Below are 21,420 nucleotides of genomic sequence, written 5' to 3' on the forward strand. Positions count from 1 at the left end.
ATCAAATGAATACTAGAACTTGATCAAGGATGGTGTGACAATTGCTCCGCCCAATGCAACAGCAGAACAAACTCGTGTGGCTCATGAAAGCAAGATTACAGATATGAAGATAAAGAATTATTTGTTCCAGTCAATAAATCGTTCAATTTTAGAAACAATTATGTCCAAAGGAAACCTCAAAGGAGATCTAGGATTCATTGAAGTTGAAGTATCATGGTTCAATAAAGGTGAAGTGTGCACAGCTTCAAGCATTGCACAAAGAATCACAAAGTATCACTTTCTTAATCTCCGCAATTTCTCGATGGAGTTTTATAATTAGGGACATATGTAGTATATAATGAGATGACATTTATTAGGATATGTTTGTATTTAATTTATTTTTGAGCTTATAAAAATAAATAAATTTTTATGTTAATTCATAAAATTTCATTAACAAAAATTGTATCTTTATAAGTTATTTTTTCTATAAACTATTTTAAACGCGGTGATTTTTGGATGTTTTTAATAATATTTATATTTATAAAAATAAAAGGAAAAAAAAAAGCTTTTATGAACAAACATGCATGCGCCATTCATATATAAGTACTAAAACTGACATTTAAAATGTTTCAAAAAATAAAAAACGCGCGAAGAGGTCTTCTTGTTCCTTCGGCCAAACGCAGAAACAACTCCATGGCTCAAAAAACGTGTTTTCTCATTTTCTCACCAAATGGGACATGTGAATACACCATCTTACTCATAATTTCATAAGGATTATGAATATATACTTAACGTTTATTAATTCTTACTCAAAAATTCTAATTTTCAGTTTATATTAAGAACCCTAAAAAGCTCAAACACAAATTAAATATTATTTAAGAACAATCAGAACTCATGAGCATAGGGCTTTTATTCCTCACATCGAAAAAAACATGAATGAAACAATAATGAATTAAAATGATGCTCAAATGAGTGAGTTCGAAATTTCAAGAAGCTTACGAATTGGAGAATGTTCAATGCTCCTTCAAATGATGTTTCGAGATGAGAAAATGATACCTTTAGCTTCCTTGAGTCCCCAGGAAGTCAGGAACGTAATGGTATAGCCACTTTACCTTGAAACCTTCTGAATTGTTCTACCCAATTCAAGTCAAAAGTGACAAAAAATGGGAATTGGGAGATGGTACTGGATGTGTTACAGTTGATGACAAATGCATAAAGAAGTTTTTTTATGGTGTATGGATGATGATTAAATGGAAAAAGTAGAGGAAACTCGGAGGAAATGCAAGTTTCGAAATTAAAGATTTTTGAAATTGTAGTAATGGAGTTTTTGAGTGAATTTGTAGATTTTTGAAAGTTTTCTTTTATACATATATAGTGGTGTCGGTGTCCTATGTTTTTATATTAGCAGTGTCAATGTGTTTGTGTCCGTGTCAGGTGTCCGTGTCGAAGTCCGTGATTCATATGTTATAACTTATTTCTTTCAAAATCTTTTGGCAATACAAAGTCAATAGATGTTCAAAGCCGGTGGACATCATTATCCTTCCATTCTACTTACCTTTTGTTCATAATATCCCCAAGCCTACACATTCTTTTCATACTACTATAATTAAACTTACATCAAATACACACATTATACTATTGAAATTATTGAAGAAAAATCAAGTGTCCAAATCATTTTCAAAACATGATTTGAAAGAATCTAACTGACTACAATATCATTCATAGTACAATGCAACCTTGAGTTTTTGCAAGAAAAAAAAAAAGTAGCTAGCTAAAACATTAACAGGACAAAACGTTTCTCTAGAACATAAGTTCTCACTGTTAGAGAATCATTGAGATAGATGATGTAATGAAGAGGTTGCAGAGAGTTTCATCTTTCTCTCTGAAACTTGATTTTCATTTCTGTTAAAGATGCATTCATTACATCTCCTTATAGTGAGCTTGCTTCACAGTATAATATTCTCTAGTGTATGTGTATTACAAAGCTTATACATATACTCTAATATCCCCCCTACAAACTTAAGGTGGGTTTGGATTAGAAAACAGCTTGAGTTTGTGCCTAATAGAAGCAAAATTACAGGGTGACAGAGGTTTTGTAAGTGGATCTGCCAGTTGCTCTGCAGCTGGAACATGTTGAACTATCAACTGTTTGGAGATAACTTTGTCTCGAACAAAATCTATGTCCAATTCCATGTGCTTTGTGCGAGAGTGCAGGATGGGATTGTGAGCAAGGGCAACAGTGCTGAGATTGTCGTAGTGGGAACATGGAAGGGCACCTTGAGTTCAGTTAATAGAGATTGTATCCAAGCCTGTTCAGCTGTTGTATGTTCCATACTGCGATATTCTGCCTCTGTGCTGGAGCGAGCCACTAGAGGTTGCTTTTTGGAGCTCCAAGATACAAGGTTGGGGCCAAGATATATGCACGAACCAGAGACTGAATGCCTGTCATCTTGGTCGGTGGCCCAGTCGGCATCACTGTAGGCACGGAGGGATAGAGGATACCCGGCTACAGCAGGTTGAAGAAGTAAACCATGGTGAAGCGACCCCTTGAGGTACCGTAATATGCGTTTGACAGCTTTCCAATGAGACTCTAGAAGATTGGCCATAAACTGTGCTACTTTGTTAACACTGAAGGCAATGTCTGGCCTGGTCAAGGTAGCATATTGGAGTGCATCGACGATGGATCTATACAATGTAGCATCAGACATAGTGTCGGTAACAAACTGACTGAGGCGACAACTGCTTACCATTGGAGATCCTATGCCTTTAGAGTCTTCCATTTTGGCCTTGCATAGTAAATCAGAGATGTATTTGGACTGGTTAATTAGCAGTGCACCGGAGGCTCAGTGTTTGACTTGCAGGCCTAAAAAATAGTCTAGTTGAATCCTATGGAAACCAAACCACTATAATCCCATCAATATTTTTTCCTGTATCAATTGCTTTATAATAAAAGGGTAACTAATAGTAACAAACAATGTAACACTAACACTTGTGCAGAAGACCAAATCCCAACTTCAAATCTCTCTAAGCAGAATTTCATAAACTCTTCACTAAATGGCCTCTTAAAAACTAAATCACAATTTACAATATAAACAACATCATTAAGTATATGATAAAAAGAAATCCTCAAATATCAGAAATGTATAATATGTTTGAGTTGAAATAAAGAATAAAGATTACTTACTGAGAAAGTTATAAGATCTGTAATGATCGGTTCGATATTTGGGAAGTGCTTCCTTATCATGAACATAAACTTTGTGAAGTAGAAAGCCATTAAGGTTCATAACAAGCAACTTCTTCTTCTTTGGTACAAGATTCAGCTTCTCAACAGAAAGGTCCAATTCTGGTTTCTCATATGAGTCTTGGTGATCATCATGGTCATCATGATCATCTTTGGTTATTATGATGACTAGTTTGAGAAGCTTAATAGATCAATCATCGATGTGTTCGGGTTTTCTTGATGGCCACCTTCAAGGAAAAGGACTTTGAAGTATGACTTTTGTATAATTATGCAGAAAAATTTGTATATGCGAGGAGTACAAATATGAAGTTATGACGAGTCTTGAATTTCTAATTAATTCAAATATAATTACAACAAAATCGATTGTTTATGAATCTTGAAACTGACAATAAAATCTTGAAAACATCAAAGAGGATTAGAAAAATCACATTCATGTTTTGAGAGAAAATAACAACCAAAATTAACTAATTAACGAAAATTAAAAGTTTGAAAAATCACATTCAATTAGAGAAGAGAATGATCAAAGTTCACACTTCACACACCAATGTCACAGACTTGGAACAATTTGCTTTTGTCGGTAGCTACACATAACAAAATTAGAATCTACATATATTTCATTAGAGAATTGGCACCAATATATTACAACCAACAGACAAAATAATTAGAATGAGAAAAATTATGAAATTATAAAAAGTTTATAAGCAGAAGAAATTATACATACAATGTGAGATGAGAATGATTGTGAGATTGCCATGTGTACATGAGACTTTGAGAAAAAGCTCTCAAATAATATAATAATAGATAGATTAAAATGACACTAATAATTATTTTACAACCATAACACTTAATCGAACAATGAAAATTGAACACCAAAATAAAAAAATAAAAAAAAAAAGAAGAGAAAATCCTTTAATTTTACATAGTGGTTTTTATATTCTAGTCATGTGAAGAAGAACTCCATGAGCAGGTTCTATAAGCATGTGGAAGGAAGGTGAATGGCAATAACTTGATGATAGACAGAATTGAAAGTTGAACAAAATGAGAGACAAAATAATCTTCAATTCAATCATGGCTAAATGTTGTCCTAAACACACACGAGGTCCCATTCCAAATGGCATATAAACTTGTGGAATCTTGCATGCTCCATGCAATCCATTTGCAAATCTTTGTGGATTGAATTTATGTGCATCATCCCCCCAAAGCATTGGGTCTTGATGCAATATTGTCATTGGAATTTGAATATTCATTCCTTTTGGAACTAAGATACCTTTGAAATTAATGTCTTTTAAAGCACATCTATTAATCGATGATGATGGTGGATAAAGCCTCAATGTCTCTTGAATCACCATGGTTATCTGCAAGTACACATTTTAATACTATATCTAATTACTAATTAAACCAAAAGATAATAGAGTTTAATGGAGACACACTGACAGTGTAAAATAGTTTTACGCGCGATTGTCCAATAAAAAACTATCAATATGTCATGTCTCAAGAAAGTGAGGTGAAGTGGTGTGTGTGACAGTGTAAAATTATTTTACATGCGTATTCTTTTTTCTCAAGATAACATGTATTGAAACATATGATTGTGTAATTAAACATACCGTTTTCATGTTTTTAAGTACACTTGCATCAAGATTACTATCATTTCCACAAATTTGAAGCAACTCAGCACGAACACGATCTTGCCAATCTTGATGCATAGCTAACAACATTAAGCACCATGATAATGTAATTGCAGTTGGTTCATGACCAGCAAAGAATATATTTTTGCAATTATCTATCATGAATCTGTCTCGTGAGTTGGAATTTGGTAAGAAACTATCACCACTACTCTCACATTTCTTTGCACTATCAAGTATCATTTGCAAGAGATCTTGCTCATCATTAGCATAATTTTGGCGTTGTTTTATGAGATTTGATATCTTTGAGTTTATCTCTTTCTCTAATCTCCACATTTGTCTATTGCTTTTGTTTGGCAAGTATCTAAAACAAATTATGATCCATTTTGCACATTAGTATATATCATCAATAACAATAGGCACAACAAAAATTTAATTTATATACTGTTAGTGTAAAACTATTTTACACATGCATCCAATAATATATTGACATGTCATGTAATGTGCTTTAAAACACATGATGTGTCATATTCATTAAATAATGTGGCAACACATTATTGGATACATGTGTAAAATAATTTTACACTGGCAACACATGATGCGTCATATGATTCGTACCTATAACCTGGAATTCCAGGCATTATCTTGCAAAGGAGACTTTGAAGTTCTCTAAGCTTTGTGAATATTTCTCTTCCTTCAACATAATTGCTCCCAAAACAAGCTCTTGCAATTATATCAGCTGATAAGTTTCGCAAGTCTTCATCAACATTTATCTCTAAAACTTCTCCATCTTTTTCCAATTTGCTCATCCATGATCTTAGCATTACATTTGTTGACTCAACTATCATATTCACCTTTGCCTTCAACACATGATTTTAAAAATAAAAAAATTACTAGATTGCTATTCAAAATCAACATTAATCAATAATTTACAAGTAATAGATACGAAATTTCCACCACTGTTAGTGGTGACTAATCTTCTTCAGGAAATTTGTGGAACACACAATGTCAGTTTTCCACTCTTTACTATTTACTTAAAGAATCCTATACTTTTACTACTTAAACCAGTTTATTGTTGGTTACGACAACATTTTTATTTATTTTTTATGCAATATATATTTAATTTCTCTAGAACAGAATATCATATGAAGTATTATACACTTACCTTCATTTTATCTTGGTACAATTCAGGAGAAATTATCTTCCTTTGATGAGCCCAAAATTGGCCACTTGATGACAATATACCTTGTCCAACTAGTGGCCTAATATCTTTGGCTAAAAAAGAAGGCTTCCCTAGAATTAAAGAAGTGTTCAAAACAATTTCTTTTACCATATCTTTATCTGATACCATTAACCATTGTATACTCCCTGAAGAAAACAAGTATATGGGACCTGCATGTATAAATTAAGATTCAGATTATAATTTTTCTGATTTTAGTAACAATATCAACATTTTCAATTTGGTATTTGGCAATAAAGTAGAGTTATATGAAATTTGATATATAGAGTTAACTCGTAAATCATAAAAAGTCTGAAATGAGATTTGATATGTTGGAACACGAGTAGCTCTATAAAATAAAAAATAAAAACTAGTATATAGTATGCATATAGCTATATATACTAGTAGGAACTCCGTGGAAAACATGTTGGGTATATAATATGGGTTATCTAAATCCAACCGAATTTTCTTTCATATATATATATAGAAAATAAATATAAAGATAACTTGAAATAAACTCGCTCAATATTTGATATAAATAAAATACTATATGAGAAAGGATAAAGTAGTTGACCATATTTATTTTTCCACTCAAGAATGTGAGGGAAGAGAGTGGAAAGCCAATTATGAGAAATTGATGATGTTTGAGTTGTTGATGTTAATTGAGTTTGGAGTAAAAGGGACTTCATTTCTGGGATGTTACCAAAGTAAAAGTGAGGTGAAGGCCCATCAATGCCTTGCCTTTGAAGCTTTGCTCTAAGTGATTTAGGTCTTAACACTAAAATATTCAAAATATGAGCCAAAACTACTAAAATTGCTCCCAAAATAACCTTTATTGTGCTTATCTCAACAATTTCCATTATGCTCATCTCAACACTTCACACTAACCTCTTCAAAGAAATATTGTTGTCCAAAATAAAATTTGCCTCTTCCAATTTCTGCTGCCTCACTTTGTTTTTTAGTCATAAGAATATATAAAGGTTATGATGTTTAATGTATTCTTAATTTATTTATTTTTGGTACAATGTATTCTTACTTTTAATTAGTTAAAAGTAATTACTTTTTGACCAAAAATAAATTAATTACTTTAAAAAAAGAAACTATATAATTAAGTTTAATCAATTAGTTAGTTTTTAATACAATGAATGAAATCTTTTTGGTACATGAAAATAATTCAGTTGAAAAAGTTACCAAATGATTCATGTCCAAATTCAACTTGTTTGAATTTTTGTACCAAGAGGGTAAGTGGAGAATTTCACGTTCAAACTATCAGTCCTAGAAACTTTGTTATGCTCACGAAAATACATACACATAAATCTATATCTATTAGATATCAAAGTGAATGTTTTGCCCTGTTGAAAATTTATATAATGAAGGAAGTTATAAAGATGGCTTAGTGGCCGGGGTGGATGAGATAAAGAGTGGAGTAATATTAAAATTGTGTAATAACAATACGATAAGTGATAGTGCCTAAATTCGAACCCTAATCTCTACATATCACATGCAATATCTCTGCCAACTAAATTATATTCACGGAGACAACAATACTATAGTTTTTTTTTAATGCTAATGGAAATATTCCACAAATTGTGTCACCTTATCTCCCCTCACCTCTAATGGTTATTAACAATATTATGTGATTATCATTATTATATTTTATTTATTAAGGTTTTAATATATAATATTATAATATTTAATATAATATTTGTCAGAAAAATAGTTAACATAATCAACAGGTCAGCAATTATCTTTCAGTTATGAGCTCTGTGATAAGCAATGGGTCAGCAATAGTGGCATTTTCAATGCCAAATTGCTTACACGATAGACACTTTGGTAATATACGACCAAGCATAAGAACTAAAAGGTGTGACATCAATTACTAAATAAAATTTCTCAAAAAAAGAATACACCTAGTTTTGTACTATAGTTTTTGACACAAGGCATTCAATCATGATTCTACCGGTTCATATGCTATTAAAACTTAATTAGTCTATTGATCCTTAAAGATATTTTAGGTTTTACAATGGTCCCTTAAAGAAAAAAAGGTCTGGATTGGTCCCTTAAAGAAAAAAAGGCCCGGATCGGTCCCTTTTGCCATATTGGTCCTCTCCGTTAAATTTTAACTCCAAATATAACAAAAAATTCTAATGGTTAAAATTTTAAAAATTAATAAGGTTTTTGGTGGACCACTTACACTTAATGACATCCACAATTCAGTCTGCTAAAACTAACGTTTTTTGTAAAAAATTGACGGAAATGACCAATTGAGAAACGAATGTGTCTTTAAGAGATCAATCCTGACCTTTTTTTTTCTTTAAGGGACCATTGTGAAACATAAAATATCTTTAAAGACCAAAAAACTAATTAAGCCTACTATTAATTTATCTTCAAGCTTTGTGAGGCCAACACCAAATATGGATAGCTTTGTGAGGAACATACAAAATCTTAAAGAATTTCGGTTAGGAAAACTATCTTATACGAGAAGCATTGAACACTAAACGTAGATAGTTTCCTAACCGAGATTCAAACTTTTGTTTGTCAATTCAGTTTTATTACATGACTAAATGTTTGACTACCAAATGTTTGAAAATTGAACTATGAGCTGTTCAACAATTGAGAACATGCTTCCAACCATTAAACCGAGCAAAAATTATTCAAAAAATAAAATAAACACTCTCAAAACATTCCATTATACAATATTTAGTGTTGTATCTGACTAATCAACAACTTAATAATAGGTAGAGTATAAAACACTTCATTCCCAAGTCAGATAAAGCAAAGATCAAATTGGGAAAATAGAACTAAAATCTTATGTTATGAATGATAGTTTTTCTCTTGTTATTTTTTCAATGCGATCTTACAACAGTAGCTAGGTTGAGGTTTCACCAGCATACCGACATATACAGCTACATAAATTTACAAAAATGTTGGCAAAATTTAAAAAGAAAAGAAATGCATATAGTTTATCATATGAACGTCGTCATCACTCATTAGTCATCACCCTTTCTTCCTCTATACAAGACTCAGCAGATAGATATAAATCTGCTTGCTTTTAGCTAACAACCGATGGAGATGATGACAGTTTAGTCCAGAATAGCTAGCTACCAATCTCTTCAACATGCTTCTCTACTAAAACAAAAAGTTGTAGTTGATACTGTCATAAAATGGGAATTCGGATGCTTTCATTGTTAAGATGGATTTCATTTTGCACAGCCTTGGCAGCAGCTGCTCTAGCTGCATTTGCTGCTCTATTAGCTGCTGATACTGCTCTATTAACTCTTTCATCTACCTTCGCTACATCATAGGCTTTCTCAGCTGCTCTTCTAGCTTCCTGTTTGTTCACAAAGAAACTCAATTAATAACCAAAGCTCATCATGATACTGCAAAATATCTATCTGTTTGCAGTTTTTTGTCTTGTCTTTCCTTTTTTTATACAAATACACTATTGTCGAAGTATCTGTCCTAGCCTTCTAAAATATTTGACAGCAAGGAATTTAGACAGAATGAGATGGCATGCCTATTGATTATCGGATGATCAAGTGACTCATATCCTTTATGTTTCAAACAAGAACCTTAGGTTTTATTTGAAATTTTAAAAAAAAATTGAAAGAAAAGTGTCCTTACTTCTTAATACTTCAATCACACTTAATAATTCATTTTTAAAAACATTTTATAGTGTCCTTAATTTCAAAAAGAAAAGTTTGCCCTCCCCCCTCCCCCTTCAAAACCCAACTCGCAAACAAATCCTCATAGTCTAGCAGAATTCAAACAAAAACCTGGCCAATTTTTCCGTGATGCATAGCATTGTTATGTTTTTCCCCCCTCATGGATTCAGTAAAGAATGATTCACATGCAGTGACAACAAGCAACCTTTGAACATATCTACCTCATGAAACTTAAGACAGATGGAAACCAGTATATGAATTATTTTCAAATTTCCCAGTAAAAAGTTACACTAAAACACAACAGATACCAATCAGAATTTTGAACAAGTCAAATGTTAAACAGAGAAAAGATTGACACATCATTCTGATTATTCTAGGCCAATGTGCAGACACATAAGAGAAAATATTCAAAATCATTCATCTTTTTTCTTTTAGTGTTAGCTAGGGAAAGAACATTTAAGAATAGATTGAGGTAAATATTATAAATAAACAAAGTATGTACCTGCACTACATTAAGTACTCTGGAGTGATTGACACCAACAGGGGAAACAGGAAATGTGGCATTCTGTGTGCTTGGAACATCAAGGACTCCATTTTGCCAGTGACCAGATTGGGTTTCTCCATTTCTAAATGCATACATTCCAAGACCTTGTCTTTTCCCCTCATGCCAGGTTCCTTCATAACGATGACCATTTGCAAAACAATATACCCCAAATCCATGCATCTTGTCTGCGCAATATTCACCGGCATATGTATCTCCATTTCTAAAGATATGGAAAATGAAAATAGTCAGTTCCCACAAAATAGAGTTATATGAATGCCCTAAATTCAACAATAATGCACTAATGGTAATTCCTCAGAAGAGACGAATCCTACATTTGAGACAAATAAGAAGGATGCATTATGCATAATAGGATTAGGAACCATTATTCACTAAAAGCACGCCCAGAATGATACCCATTGAAACAATTGCAATAAAAAAAAAAAAAAACAGAATAGGTGGCTGTGGCATTAGTGTTGCTTATGGTCAACAAACAAGGTATCCATCAAAACATATGATTGGAGTAACTTTTTTTTTTAATTTCTTCGCACAGTTGATGTTAATCCACTAATATATCAGTTCAAAATTAATGCACTAATTGCAATTCCTTAGAAGAGAGGCAACCTATATTTGAGAAAAATCAGAAGAATGCATTATGCATAATAGGATTAAACACCACAATTCATTAAAAGCATACACAGAATTTATCAGCCTATATTCTTATCAAAAAAAATTTATCAGCCATAAAGGTGTCAAAACCCATCAGTCTGCTAGGAATTGGAGAAACCTATAAATCCAATTACAAACCAAAGAATGGTGAGAGACAGATTAACATGACCTACTCCCTCCGGTCTTAATTATAAGCAAATATTCACTTTTCAGATTCATTGAATAACTAATGTATCTGAAAAGTGAATATTTGCTTATAATTAAGGCCAGAGGGAGTATTTATTTATTATGCCGGTGTCATGTATGATTCCCCGAGTTCATGCTTATCTTTTCCTGCTTCACTATTCCTTAAAACCAAAATCTATTTGACCTAATATTAGGGCCAAGCTGCTGAGCAAACTACTCATGTCAACAAACAAACAAACATAGCTGAAACTAAAGAAAATAACCGAAACAACGAAAACAGCACAACAAATAAATGTAATGAACTAAAAGCAAATATCTTAACACCTAAAATGAATAGAGATATTTATATACCTAAAATGATAGTGACCAAGACCATGTTTAACACCCCACTTAAACTGACCAACAAATCTACCACCATCATCAGAAGTATGAATACCAGAACCATGACACTGACCATTAAACCACTGACCAGCATAAACATCAGCAGTATAAAATCTATAAACACCAAAACCATTTCTGAAACCATCTCTATACATACCCTTATATCTACTTCCTTTTGACCAAATCTCAACACCAAATCCATCATATTTACCATCAATCCAATCACCTTCATATCTTCCACTCATATTATAGTAATAAACACCACTCCCATTACATTTCCCTCCTTTCATTTCACCTTCATATACGTCACCGTTCGAATAAACTCTAACTTCCAAAACCACCACTGTACTGGCTTCTTTTCTTGCTCTCCTCCTCCTCTGCCACCGCTGGACTGTCAAAACTATAGGAAGCGAGGGAGTTGATTTGAACTTGAATTTGAACTTGAGCGAGAGAGAGAAGAAAAGTGCGGCGGAGAAAGCGAAGGCGGAGAGGAAGTTGAAGATGAAGGAGTGAGTAGGAGGAGAGAGGAGAAAGTAGAAGAAAGGGAGTGATAAGAGGAGGATTAGACGGAGACGGTGGCGGAGACGGCGGAATGCGGCGAGGGAGATGGTGTGTAAATAAGAAGGTTTGGAAAATTGGGGGAAATAGTTTGATTTGGAATGTTTGAGTTTGTTGATTTTAGGATTATGATTATGAATTGGTGGATTTGAGTGATTTTGTTGTTTGTGATGAATTGAAATGGAATTGAATTTAGGGTTGAAATCGGAAGAGATTCCGGTACTTTCTTTTCCGATCTGAATTTCTGATTTCTTTTGATGCATTACATCAATCAATTACTTCATCTATCAACTTTAACTTTCTTCTTCTGAACTTTCTCTTTCTGTTTGTTTCTCTTTTTGTTTGGTTATGACTTATGAATGAATAGAAATGAATATGATGATGTTTATGTTGCGTTTTGTGTTTGAAATGCGGCGCCTGCTCGTCGTTTTAATTAAGGTACCCCATTATTTTCTTGATTAACAAGGAATAATTAAAACTTTTTTAAAAAAAATAAAGGAATAATTAATACTAGTACTACTTCTTTTATATTATCCTTTTTTTCTTTTGGTAAGTTTTATATATTCCATTTGCGTTCTTTCTTAATGTGCTAAAAAATAAATTACGGAATAATTTTTGTTGTACTCTACTTAGTTTATGGGACAACCAGCTATACTATATTTGATTTTGAGGACAGGACATAAGCCTTGAACTAAGGATAACTTTTTAGATTCATAGAATAATCGATATATTTGGTCTAAAAAATAAACCACATACATTAAACATTTTATGAATCTAAAAAGCAAACTCTCTTATATTAAGGATCGAAGGGAGTAGTTGATTTTCTTGGGAATGTTGCATATAGTAATAATTAGGGATGCAACTGGAAAATATTGCATTGAAAAATGAAAATCACATTTTAAAACAAAATTTTATTTCTAAAGTATCACTTAGACAAATGGATTATTAGTTAATAAACTATTGATATTTTTATAAATAAAAAAAAATCATTTAGAATATAGTACTATAATATGATTAAAATATAAAACTTAAAATTTAGAGACTAAAGTATAGTTGAAATATTGTATTTTATATATAAGGTCGAAATTTGAATACAAGTTTTTTTTTTGTGTAAAAAAAAAATCTTAAAATTTAAATTTATAGTCACTTGACATAAAAAATATTTAACCATTTTTATTTACTATTTTACTTTCCGCCCACTTTATTTATTTTCCAATTCAAACAGAGCATTCAACAATTGCTTTCTCTCTCACTCTCAGTCTAGGGGTCAAAGAACACACTTTAGTTCCGGTTTCAGAACTTCAACATTGGATTTCACCGTCAAAGGTACTGTTGTTTATGTTGCTTCCACTTATTCAATGTCGTGATCCTTTTTTCTTTTCTTTTCTTTTTTGGGTAAATGAATTGTTAATAGTATTAGTGGAAGATGGTGAGCAATCAAATAGTATGATATGATGCAATTGGTTTCTTTCTGCTGTTTCTCAATTATCAAAAGTTTATATTTTTTTTCCATTTTGTGAAGCATCTTGTTGACATGCAATGTTGTTTTCTTCTCTTTTTTCTACCTTTTTAGTTTTTAGTTTTTGCATGAACCAAATTTCCATTTTTGTTAAACATATATGACCAATGAAGCACGGACACGACATAGACACTGACACGTCAGACAATAATATTTTAAGAAAATGACATAATTCAATGGAATCATAAGTGTCGTTGTCGTGTCGGTCGTGTCTGACACTAGGACACGCCTAATTTGAGGAGTATACGTTCTTCATAGTATATGAATGCTTCGGTAGCTTAGTTGGCAAAACCAATCCTCTTAAATTGGATTATAAGCTGATTTTTGTGTTCATGATTTTCTGTTTTAGAATAATTGAAAAGGAGCAGAATCAAATCAATCCTATTTGTTGAACAACAATGAGTGCAGTTCAGATTTGTCTAAACCATTCAATTTCTCAATCACCTTACAAACTAAGTCAATTTTTCAATTTGGAGAGAGAGAACAATTTGGTTAGAGGAAGATCAGTTATTCGGACTAATTTCCGGAGGGATGTTGTGACTGCATGTCTTAATGTGGATGTTAGTGCAGCTAAAGCTGGGAAGATAGCATCAGAGAAGACGAAGGAACTGATTGAGATGGAAGGGAAGTTTTTGGTGGGGACATATGCAAGAGTACCAGTAGTGCTCGAGAGAGGGAAAGGTTGTAAGGTGTATGATGTTGAAGGGAGAGAATATTTAGATTTCAGTGCCGGCATTGCTGTCAATGCACTAGGACATGGTGATGCCGATTGGTTGAAAGCTGTTGTAGATCAAGCTAGTACTCTTACTCATACCAGCAATGTTTTCTACTCAATACCTCAGGTTGGCATCAATCAATTTTCTATTTGTACCTGAGTTATTATTAGGGTCTGTTTGGATCAACTTATTTGAGCTTATCTACTAACATAAGTACTTGTGAGACTGTTTGAGAGAGCTTATGAATACAATTTATGAAATGTCTTTAAGCTGTTTTAAGCTTATTTTCATAAGCTCTCACGGATAGCTTATGATAACAACTTATAGCTTATATGAAAAGTGTAGTTGTTTACAATGAATAATCCATACTTCCATACTTCTATATAGTTTTGGATTTCTTTAATATGTGCAACACATGCATTGCATAACATAGCCTTATAAATGCTTTTTAGAGAATTCGTTCATTTTTCAATATCTGTGTTGGATCACTCGAGGTTGGAATGGTGATGATATTATGTGCTATTATACTGTTCCCTTAATCTGGTATGTCAGCTATTATTTTGGCATTGATGCAGGTAGAACTTGCAAAGCGTCTAGTGGCTTCTTCTTTTGCGGATCGTGTATTTTTTGCAAATTCTGGAACTGAAGCAAATGAGGCAGCTATTAAATTTGCAAGAAAGTATCAGAGACACACAACAGCTAATGAAAAATTACCAGCAACAGAGTTCATAGCTTTTAGTAATTGTTTCCATGGTAGAACCTTGGGTGCACTTGCTTTGACGAGTAAAGAGCAATACAGAATACCTTTCGAACCTGTTATGCCTGGAGTAAACTTTATAGAGTATGGAAATGTGCAGGCTTCTATAGAATTGATTAAGCAAGGAAAGATTGCTGCAGTTTTTGTTGAACCTATCCAAGGAGAAGGTGGAATTTACAGTGCTACGAAAGAATTTCTACAATCTCTTCGTAATGCTTGTGATGAAGCTGGGACACTTCTCGTGTTTGATGAGGTATCCACTAGCTAATATTTTTTATTTTTTCAAACAGAAAATTTTGCTTACGTAACTAGCAAATAAATAAATCCGGTTTTCACTTTTAAATATTATTTTTGTCTCTGTATGATGCATGAGAAAATATTGTCCAATATCTGGATAATAACATCATCACTTGAAATGGTTTGTTGGTTGATCTTTGCAACTTTCAGTTCATTTGATTATTATTGTTCATTGAACGATTGTGAGGATGAAACTAAGTAGCTCCGACACTTTAGATTGATGGCGTGTTCAGTGTCCAACCAATACAATACCGGCACAAGTAGTTATGTTCAATTACTTCATGTTTATCAAATTATTGTTAGTGTTGGCGTGTCGGTGTCAGTATCGTATTTTGTGTATGTGATCGTTCTTCATAGGGATGAAATTGTCTAGTATCATGATTCATGATATCCTTCCAGTAAATCTGCAGAAATTTGTTAATATTATTCTGTCAATTCAACTAGCATATGCTTTTTGTGAATCTGTAGGTTCAATGCGGTTTAGGACGATCAGGGTTTCTTTGGGCTCACGAGGCATACGGTGTCTTCCCAGATATGATGACACTTGCGAAGCCTCTTGCTGGAGGCCTACCTATTGGGGCAGTACTAGTGACAGAGAGAGTTGCTTCTTCCATAAACTACGGAGACCACGGAAGCACTTTTGCAGGAAATCCTCTTGTTTGTAATGCTGCTCTCGCTGTTTTGGATAAAATATCAAAACCTGATTTCCTGTCTTCAGTATCTAACAAAGGACTCTACTTCAAAGAATTACTTAAGCAGAAGCTTGGTCGAAACCGACACGTGAAAGAAATCCGCAGTCTTGGACTAATTATAGGAATTGATTTAGATGTACCTGCTTCACCGCTCGTAGATGCGTGTCGAAATTCCGGTCTTTTAGTATTAACTGCCGGGAAGGGAAATGTCGTCAGGCTTGTTCCACCGTTGATCATAACGGAGAAGGAGCTTGAACAAGCTGCCGAAATTCTGTGCCAAAATTTACCAGCTCTTGATGAGAGTAATCAAAACTAGGTAAGAATATTGTAGTGTATCTTGAGCAACTTCTGTATCTTGTTTCTTGAATAATAATGCATGGCAGATCATAGTGTATTCACTTTGTCACAGTTATCTGTGGCGTTTTGGTCATATCTTAACAATGAATTTGTGTTCTATTGTGACATTATCAGTATAATTTATTTAAGTTCTCTTCTTTTTGTAGATTTAGTTGTTCACAGGCTTGTCTTTCTCAATCACAAAAGCCTCTAATAGCTGCTATAACACGCCTTATATTAGATTTACTATTTCTATTTTTTTGACATATTATATTACTATGATGACTTATTTAGTGTAGTTTTCCTCTTGACTTTCGACATTAGGCCTGGCAATAGGGCCGGGCGACGACGTGTTTTCCATTCTGCGTCCTCAAACTTGATGGAGTTCAGGTATCTCCGTATCCATTCCAATCTTCGAAAGGGGTAAAAAATAGAACCCCAACCCATATCTGATCGGGTTCAAATATCCCCGCCCCACCTCATCCCAGTATAAACTTGTCCTGCATTTTTCTCTTTTTGTATGTTGTGATACAATTGTGTACATTTGATCCAATCATTAGATACCTATTAAGGGTGTATATGTATTGACCATATCTGAGTAAAATAAAGCAAATTTAGAGTTAAGACGATTACAATCAACAAACACCATACCAAAATTACATTGACCTCATTAATTCATGTATACAAGATATTATAAAAAAAATTCACTGTGGAATTAATATTGCAAAGTAGGGAAATAACACAAATAAATGCTATAAACTTCCAAAAACTTTTCGAGTCTTCTTCATCAACACTACTAATCCCTTGCCAGTTATGATTGACCGCGCTGCCAATTATATGCACCCATAAGATCAAAATGATGATAGCAGCTGTCTGCGAAACAAGGCCCGATGCTATAACCGATACAACACTCGTAAACAACAGCATGTATAAGACATCAAGCATGCTATTGTTAACAGGGTGGTTTAATGTATAACCATTGAGAGGAAGCCTACTTCCCAGATCCCGTCTTCGTCGCTTCTGTACATAATTATAATTAAGAGAATATTAACGATCGAGGGTCCTAAAGATATTGTGATTAAAAAAATTGATGCATAGTCCTATGAGTACTTGGATATTAAAATTTGTATACTAATAGTCAGGGATGAAATTATATGTTCCCCATAGACCACAAGAATCACAGAATCGGCCCTTGTTAGTGGTAAAAAAGAAGTAACTCATCAAATCCGCCACCATAAATGGACGGATGGATGGATATATGAAGCATAAATTATAAGTGTCCGGGAAGGTAATGTCGTCAGGCTTGTTCCACCGTTGATCATAACGGAGAAGGAGCTTGAACAAGCTGCCGATGAGAGTACTCAAAAGTCGGGGTTGAGATACCAGCTTTCTCATGCAACAATTGGACTCTTTACTTTTGTAGTTTCTTATTTAATAAAAAAAGTTAAAAGGAAAAACTAACTTGTGCCCTTAAGTCAGTTGGTAGTGCCTATAGATAGGGGCGGCTCCTATGGGTGTGCAAGATGTGCCGCCGCATAGGGCCCCTCTAAATTTGGAGAAGTTGGAGGCCTCCTATGTACTATGGATCTTCAATGTATGATATCATGATACCAACTACCATACCAATGGATAATAGTTATATTAGTAACAATAAGCGTAAACAAATAATACTCATGGAAATATTATTATTACTTAGTAATAAACACAAAATTAATAAATGATGAATAAAATGAAGACTTAATTGATTAATTGATCAATTTGCTTTAAAAAATGTTAAAATGTTGACATCTTTTAAGTAGCTAGAAGATTGATAGTAATATTAACTTGAAAATTATATTTAGATTTTATTGATTATAAAATGTCTTTTTTTTTTTTCGGAGGTCGCTTTTTATGTTGGTTATAAGAATGACTTTTTTAATGGTATTTAAAACTTATATAGAGAGGATTTTTTTTTCATTTTTTTACTAGGGCCTATTTTTAATAATTGAGCAGGGTCTCTAAAAAGTTGGAGCCGCCCCTGCCTATAGATAGTAATTTTGTATGGAAAGTTGTGCATTTTATCTTTTTAAAAGTTAAATATATTAATTGTTTTGTTCAAGACATAATTGTTATTTGAAGTATACTTAACATGCGCCCTTAGGGCATATGTTAGCATCACCCAAAGTAAAAAGTTCAAATGTTGTTGAACTTTTGAAAATAGTTTTAAGTGCAAAGCAATGCGTGTCTGGTGTCATAGATGTAATTTTCAATTTGTTGTTCATTTGTCTTTCATTCATAAATTTACAAATTAATTTTAATTATAAAAATGATGAAAACACAAATAATATAACGTTGAGTTTTAAAAAAACTCAATATTAAATAAAAGATTTTTTTATCATGTGCAACTTTGCACATGTTAAAAAATTCAATATAATAAGTTTGCATCGGAACTTGTGCATTTCATATTAAATGTTTGATTTTATAATAAATAATTATTATTTTTCATTAAATAGTTATTATTTTTTGTTACTTTAACATCTGCAATATTGCACATGTTAGACAAACCCTTAAATAAAAATATACAATTAATTTTCTATCATTTTCATGTATAAAATACAACTCCAAGGGTATGCATCTCAATCACCAAGAATACTACCAACCAACTGCACCACCAATATATTATGAAATTTAAATTAAAAAATAAATAAATTTTAAATATTAATATATCATATACAATAGATTTTTCTCATTTTCATATATTAAATATGACTTTTGTACTTGACTCTTGTAATCATGCAAACCAATCACCAAGAATACCACTAACCACAAATATATTTTTGAAGAAATTCATTTTCTCTAATTCTTCATATATTAAATGACTCATAAATTCATACGTGATTATATTAATTCATACATGCTCTGTCAAAATAAATAAATTCATACATGTTCTTCATACATGTCCTAGAAATAGAAAATTATATTGTAATTCTCAATCCCAACCCTTATTACGTTATGTATTTTCTCTAATTCTTATGTCTGTAAATTTATTTAAGGGACCAAAATATTACTCTCTTTCCAATTTGGTCTTAAACTTACTCTCTCTTCAATTCAGTTTTCAAACTATCAAAATATAGTAATTAGTCCTTAAACAACTAATATTAACCCATTAATTTAGTCCTCCGATTCTTTTAAAAAAAACATGAGAAATAATGATATTTTAAGGACGTTGTTGATGGATTATTAATATTTTAGGGACTATTTAGTATATTTTTATAGTTTAAAGATCAAATTGAAAAGAGGTTGATAGTTCAGGGATCAAATTAAAGGTTTTATTTTTCCTTTCTCAAATGCAATTTATGTATCTTCTCAATTTTCAACATTTGTTCATCTAGAAATATTTTTCACGTAATTAATTTTGAAGAATGGTGCAAATTACGGGTTATAAATTATTTTTTTTATAAAATTTACGGATTATAAACTAGATAAAAGTAAAACTCCATTTTGTTCACCTAAAACTCTATTTGGTAGTTTTTGGAAGATTTGGATTCATTTTGAATAGACATTTCATAAGAAAACTTTGAAAATATCAGAAGAATGATTCAATTTGGAAAAAATTGGTTTGAATAAAAAAACGTGTTGAATTAATTTAACTCGGTATAAGAGAAGGACTAACATGTCACCTATATGTTAACTTTAATTTGACAACTAATTTAGTATTAGATTTTGATATGCTATGAAAAAATTATCAAAAAAATTGTGTGGGAACACCATATTGAAAACATGTTTTTAATAAAATCAAATATTACAAATGTTATGGGATGAGTTTATAAGTTAAAATTTTGACATTTCTAATAATTGATGATACAAACATTAGAGAAATTTGTTAAATTTTGTTTGAAAGAGATAAAGTTGTTAAGTAAACTTAGTAATTTTAAAATTAATATTTGTCAGCTTTAGGAACAATTATGTAGGAGGTTTTAATAAAACAAAATAATTAAGATGTGGTTTTTTTTTCTAGAGACGAGTGGTTAGTAATGTCTAAAAACTCGCATTTTCTTCATCAACATTCAACAACACTAATCTTGAGAACAAGACGAAAAAATCTTCAACAACACCAATCTTCATCAACAATACATAAATAACAACGTTTTGTTCACTTAAAACTCTTAGTAGTTGCTTCCAAAAAAAATAAAATATCATTTAATACCACTACATTCAATCTTATATCAATACAAATTAGACACAAAAGTAAAAGTCATTGATATCAAAACATCGAACTTCGTGAGGAGGGTCTTGGTAAACCACAATGATCCCATATGCATCCGCTCTGTAGTCGGCATTCGCCTCGTTGTTGGCATTCGCTTCATTGTTGGCCCATAAATTGAAGTTGGTGCAAGGAAACCAAATAAATAGCAGCGCTCCAATGTTGATGGCCCATAAACAATCCTCGTTGTTGGCATGCGCTCTAATGTGAGGAGGGTCTTGGTAAACCACAATGATCCCATATGCATCCGCTCTGTAGTCGGCATTCGCCTTGTTGTTGGCATTCACTTCATTGTTGGCCCATAAATTGAAGTCGGTGCAAGGAAACCAAATAAATAGCAGCGCTCCAATGTTGATGGCCCATAAACAATCCTACTTTGGCAGCATTGATATCGTCTAGGAAAATTTTTATCAACATTTGTTTGAGACGTTCATTGTAAACTTCACAATGGGCCCCTGCCCATGTGACGAAAATACCCATCCTCAAAAGCCTAAATGAGAATGGTTAATAGCATCTGCCAAATGTCCCACAATAAAATTCCAAAAGTATTTCATCCTATGTTTTGTTTCTACAATGATTTGTACTCTTCAAGTGAAACAATTAGAATGAACAACGCAAAAACCATCCACATTATGAGTATTCTAGTAGCATATTCTAATTCCTGAGGCCTTATATTTAGTTACGTAAAAATTGGAGGGGATGCCATTAAAAAGCATTATGAGGAAAGTTTGAATTTTTCCACCCGTGTTGGGGGATGGTTCAATGAGATGAGATGAAGAATAAGTATCACTCGTCGTGA

General features: G+C 32.5%; 2 protein-coding genes and 1 pseudogene across 2 annotated transcripts; 1 reads left to right on the forward strand and 2 right to left on the reverse strand.

Annotated features, from left to right (window-relative positions):
* Positions 1-4,041: 4,041 nt before the first annotated feature.
* Positions 4,042-6,921, reverse strand: LOC123885763 (annotated as a pseudogene).
* Positions 6,922-8,848: 1,927 nt separating this feature from the next.
* LOC123885774 (phosphatidylinositol 4-phosphate 5-kinase 9-like) lies at positions 8,849-12,531 on the reverse strand. The gene is made up of 3 exons (XM_045935092.1): positions 11,474-12,531; positions 10,229-10,490; positions 8,849-9,392 (listed from the first exon to the last, which is right to left on the reverse strand). Exons 1-3 carry the CDS (start codon positions 12,322-12,324, stop codon positions 9,219-9,221), a joined length of 1,287 nt encoding a protein of 428 aa, XP_045791048.1. The 5' UTR covers positions 12,325-12,531; the 3' UTR covers positions 8,849-9,218.
* A 762-nt stretch (positions 12,532-13,293) lies between these two features.
* LOC123885775 (acetylornithine aminotransferase, mitochondrial-like) lies at positions 13,294-16,544 on the forward strand. Its single transcript, XM_045935093.1, has 4 exons — positions 13,294-13,387; positions 13,930-14,422; positions 14,872-15,306; positions 15,819-16,544. The coding sequence occupies exons 2-4, from the start codon at positions 13,979-13,981 to the stop codon at positions 16,356-16,358; spliced, it is 1,419 nt and encodes a 472-aa protein (XP_045791049.1). The 5' UTR covers positions 13,294-13,387; positions 13,930-13,978; the 3' UTR covers positions 16,359-16,544.
* The last annotated feature ends 4,876 nt before the right edge of the window (positions 16,545-21,420 follow it).

The sequence above is a fragment of the Trifolium pratense genome, linkage group LG5 (assembly GCF_020283565.1).
Source record: "Trifolium pratense cultivar HEN17-A07 linkage group LG5, ARS_RC_1.1, whole genome shotgun sequence".
NCBI classification, from domain to species: domain Eukaryota; kingdom Viridiplantae; phylum Streptophyta; class Magnoliopsida; order Fabales; family Fabaceae; genus Trifolium; species Trifolium pratense.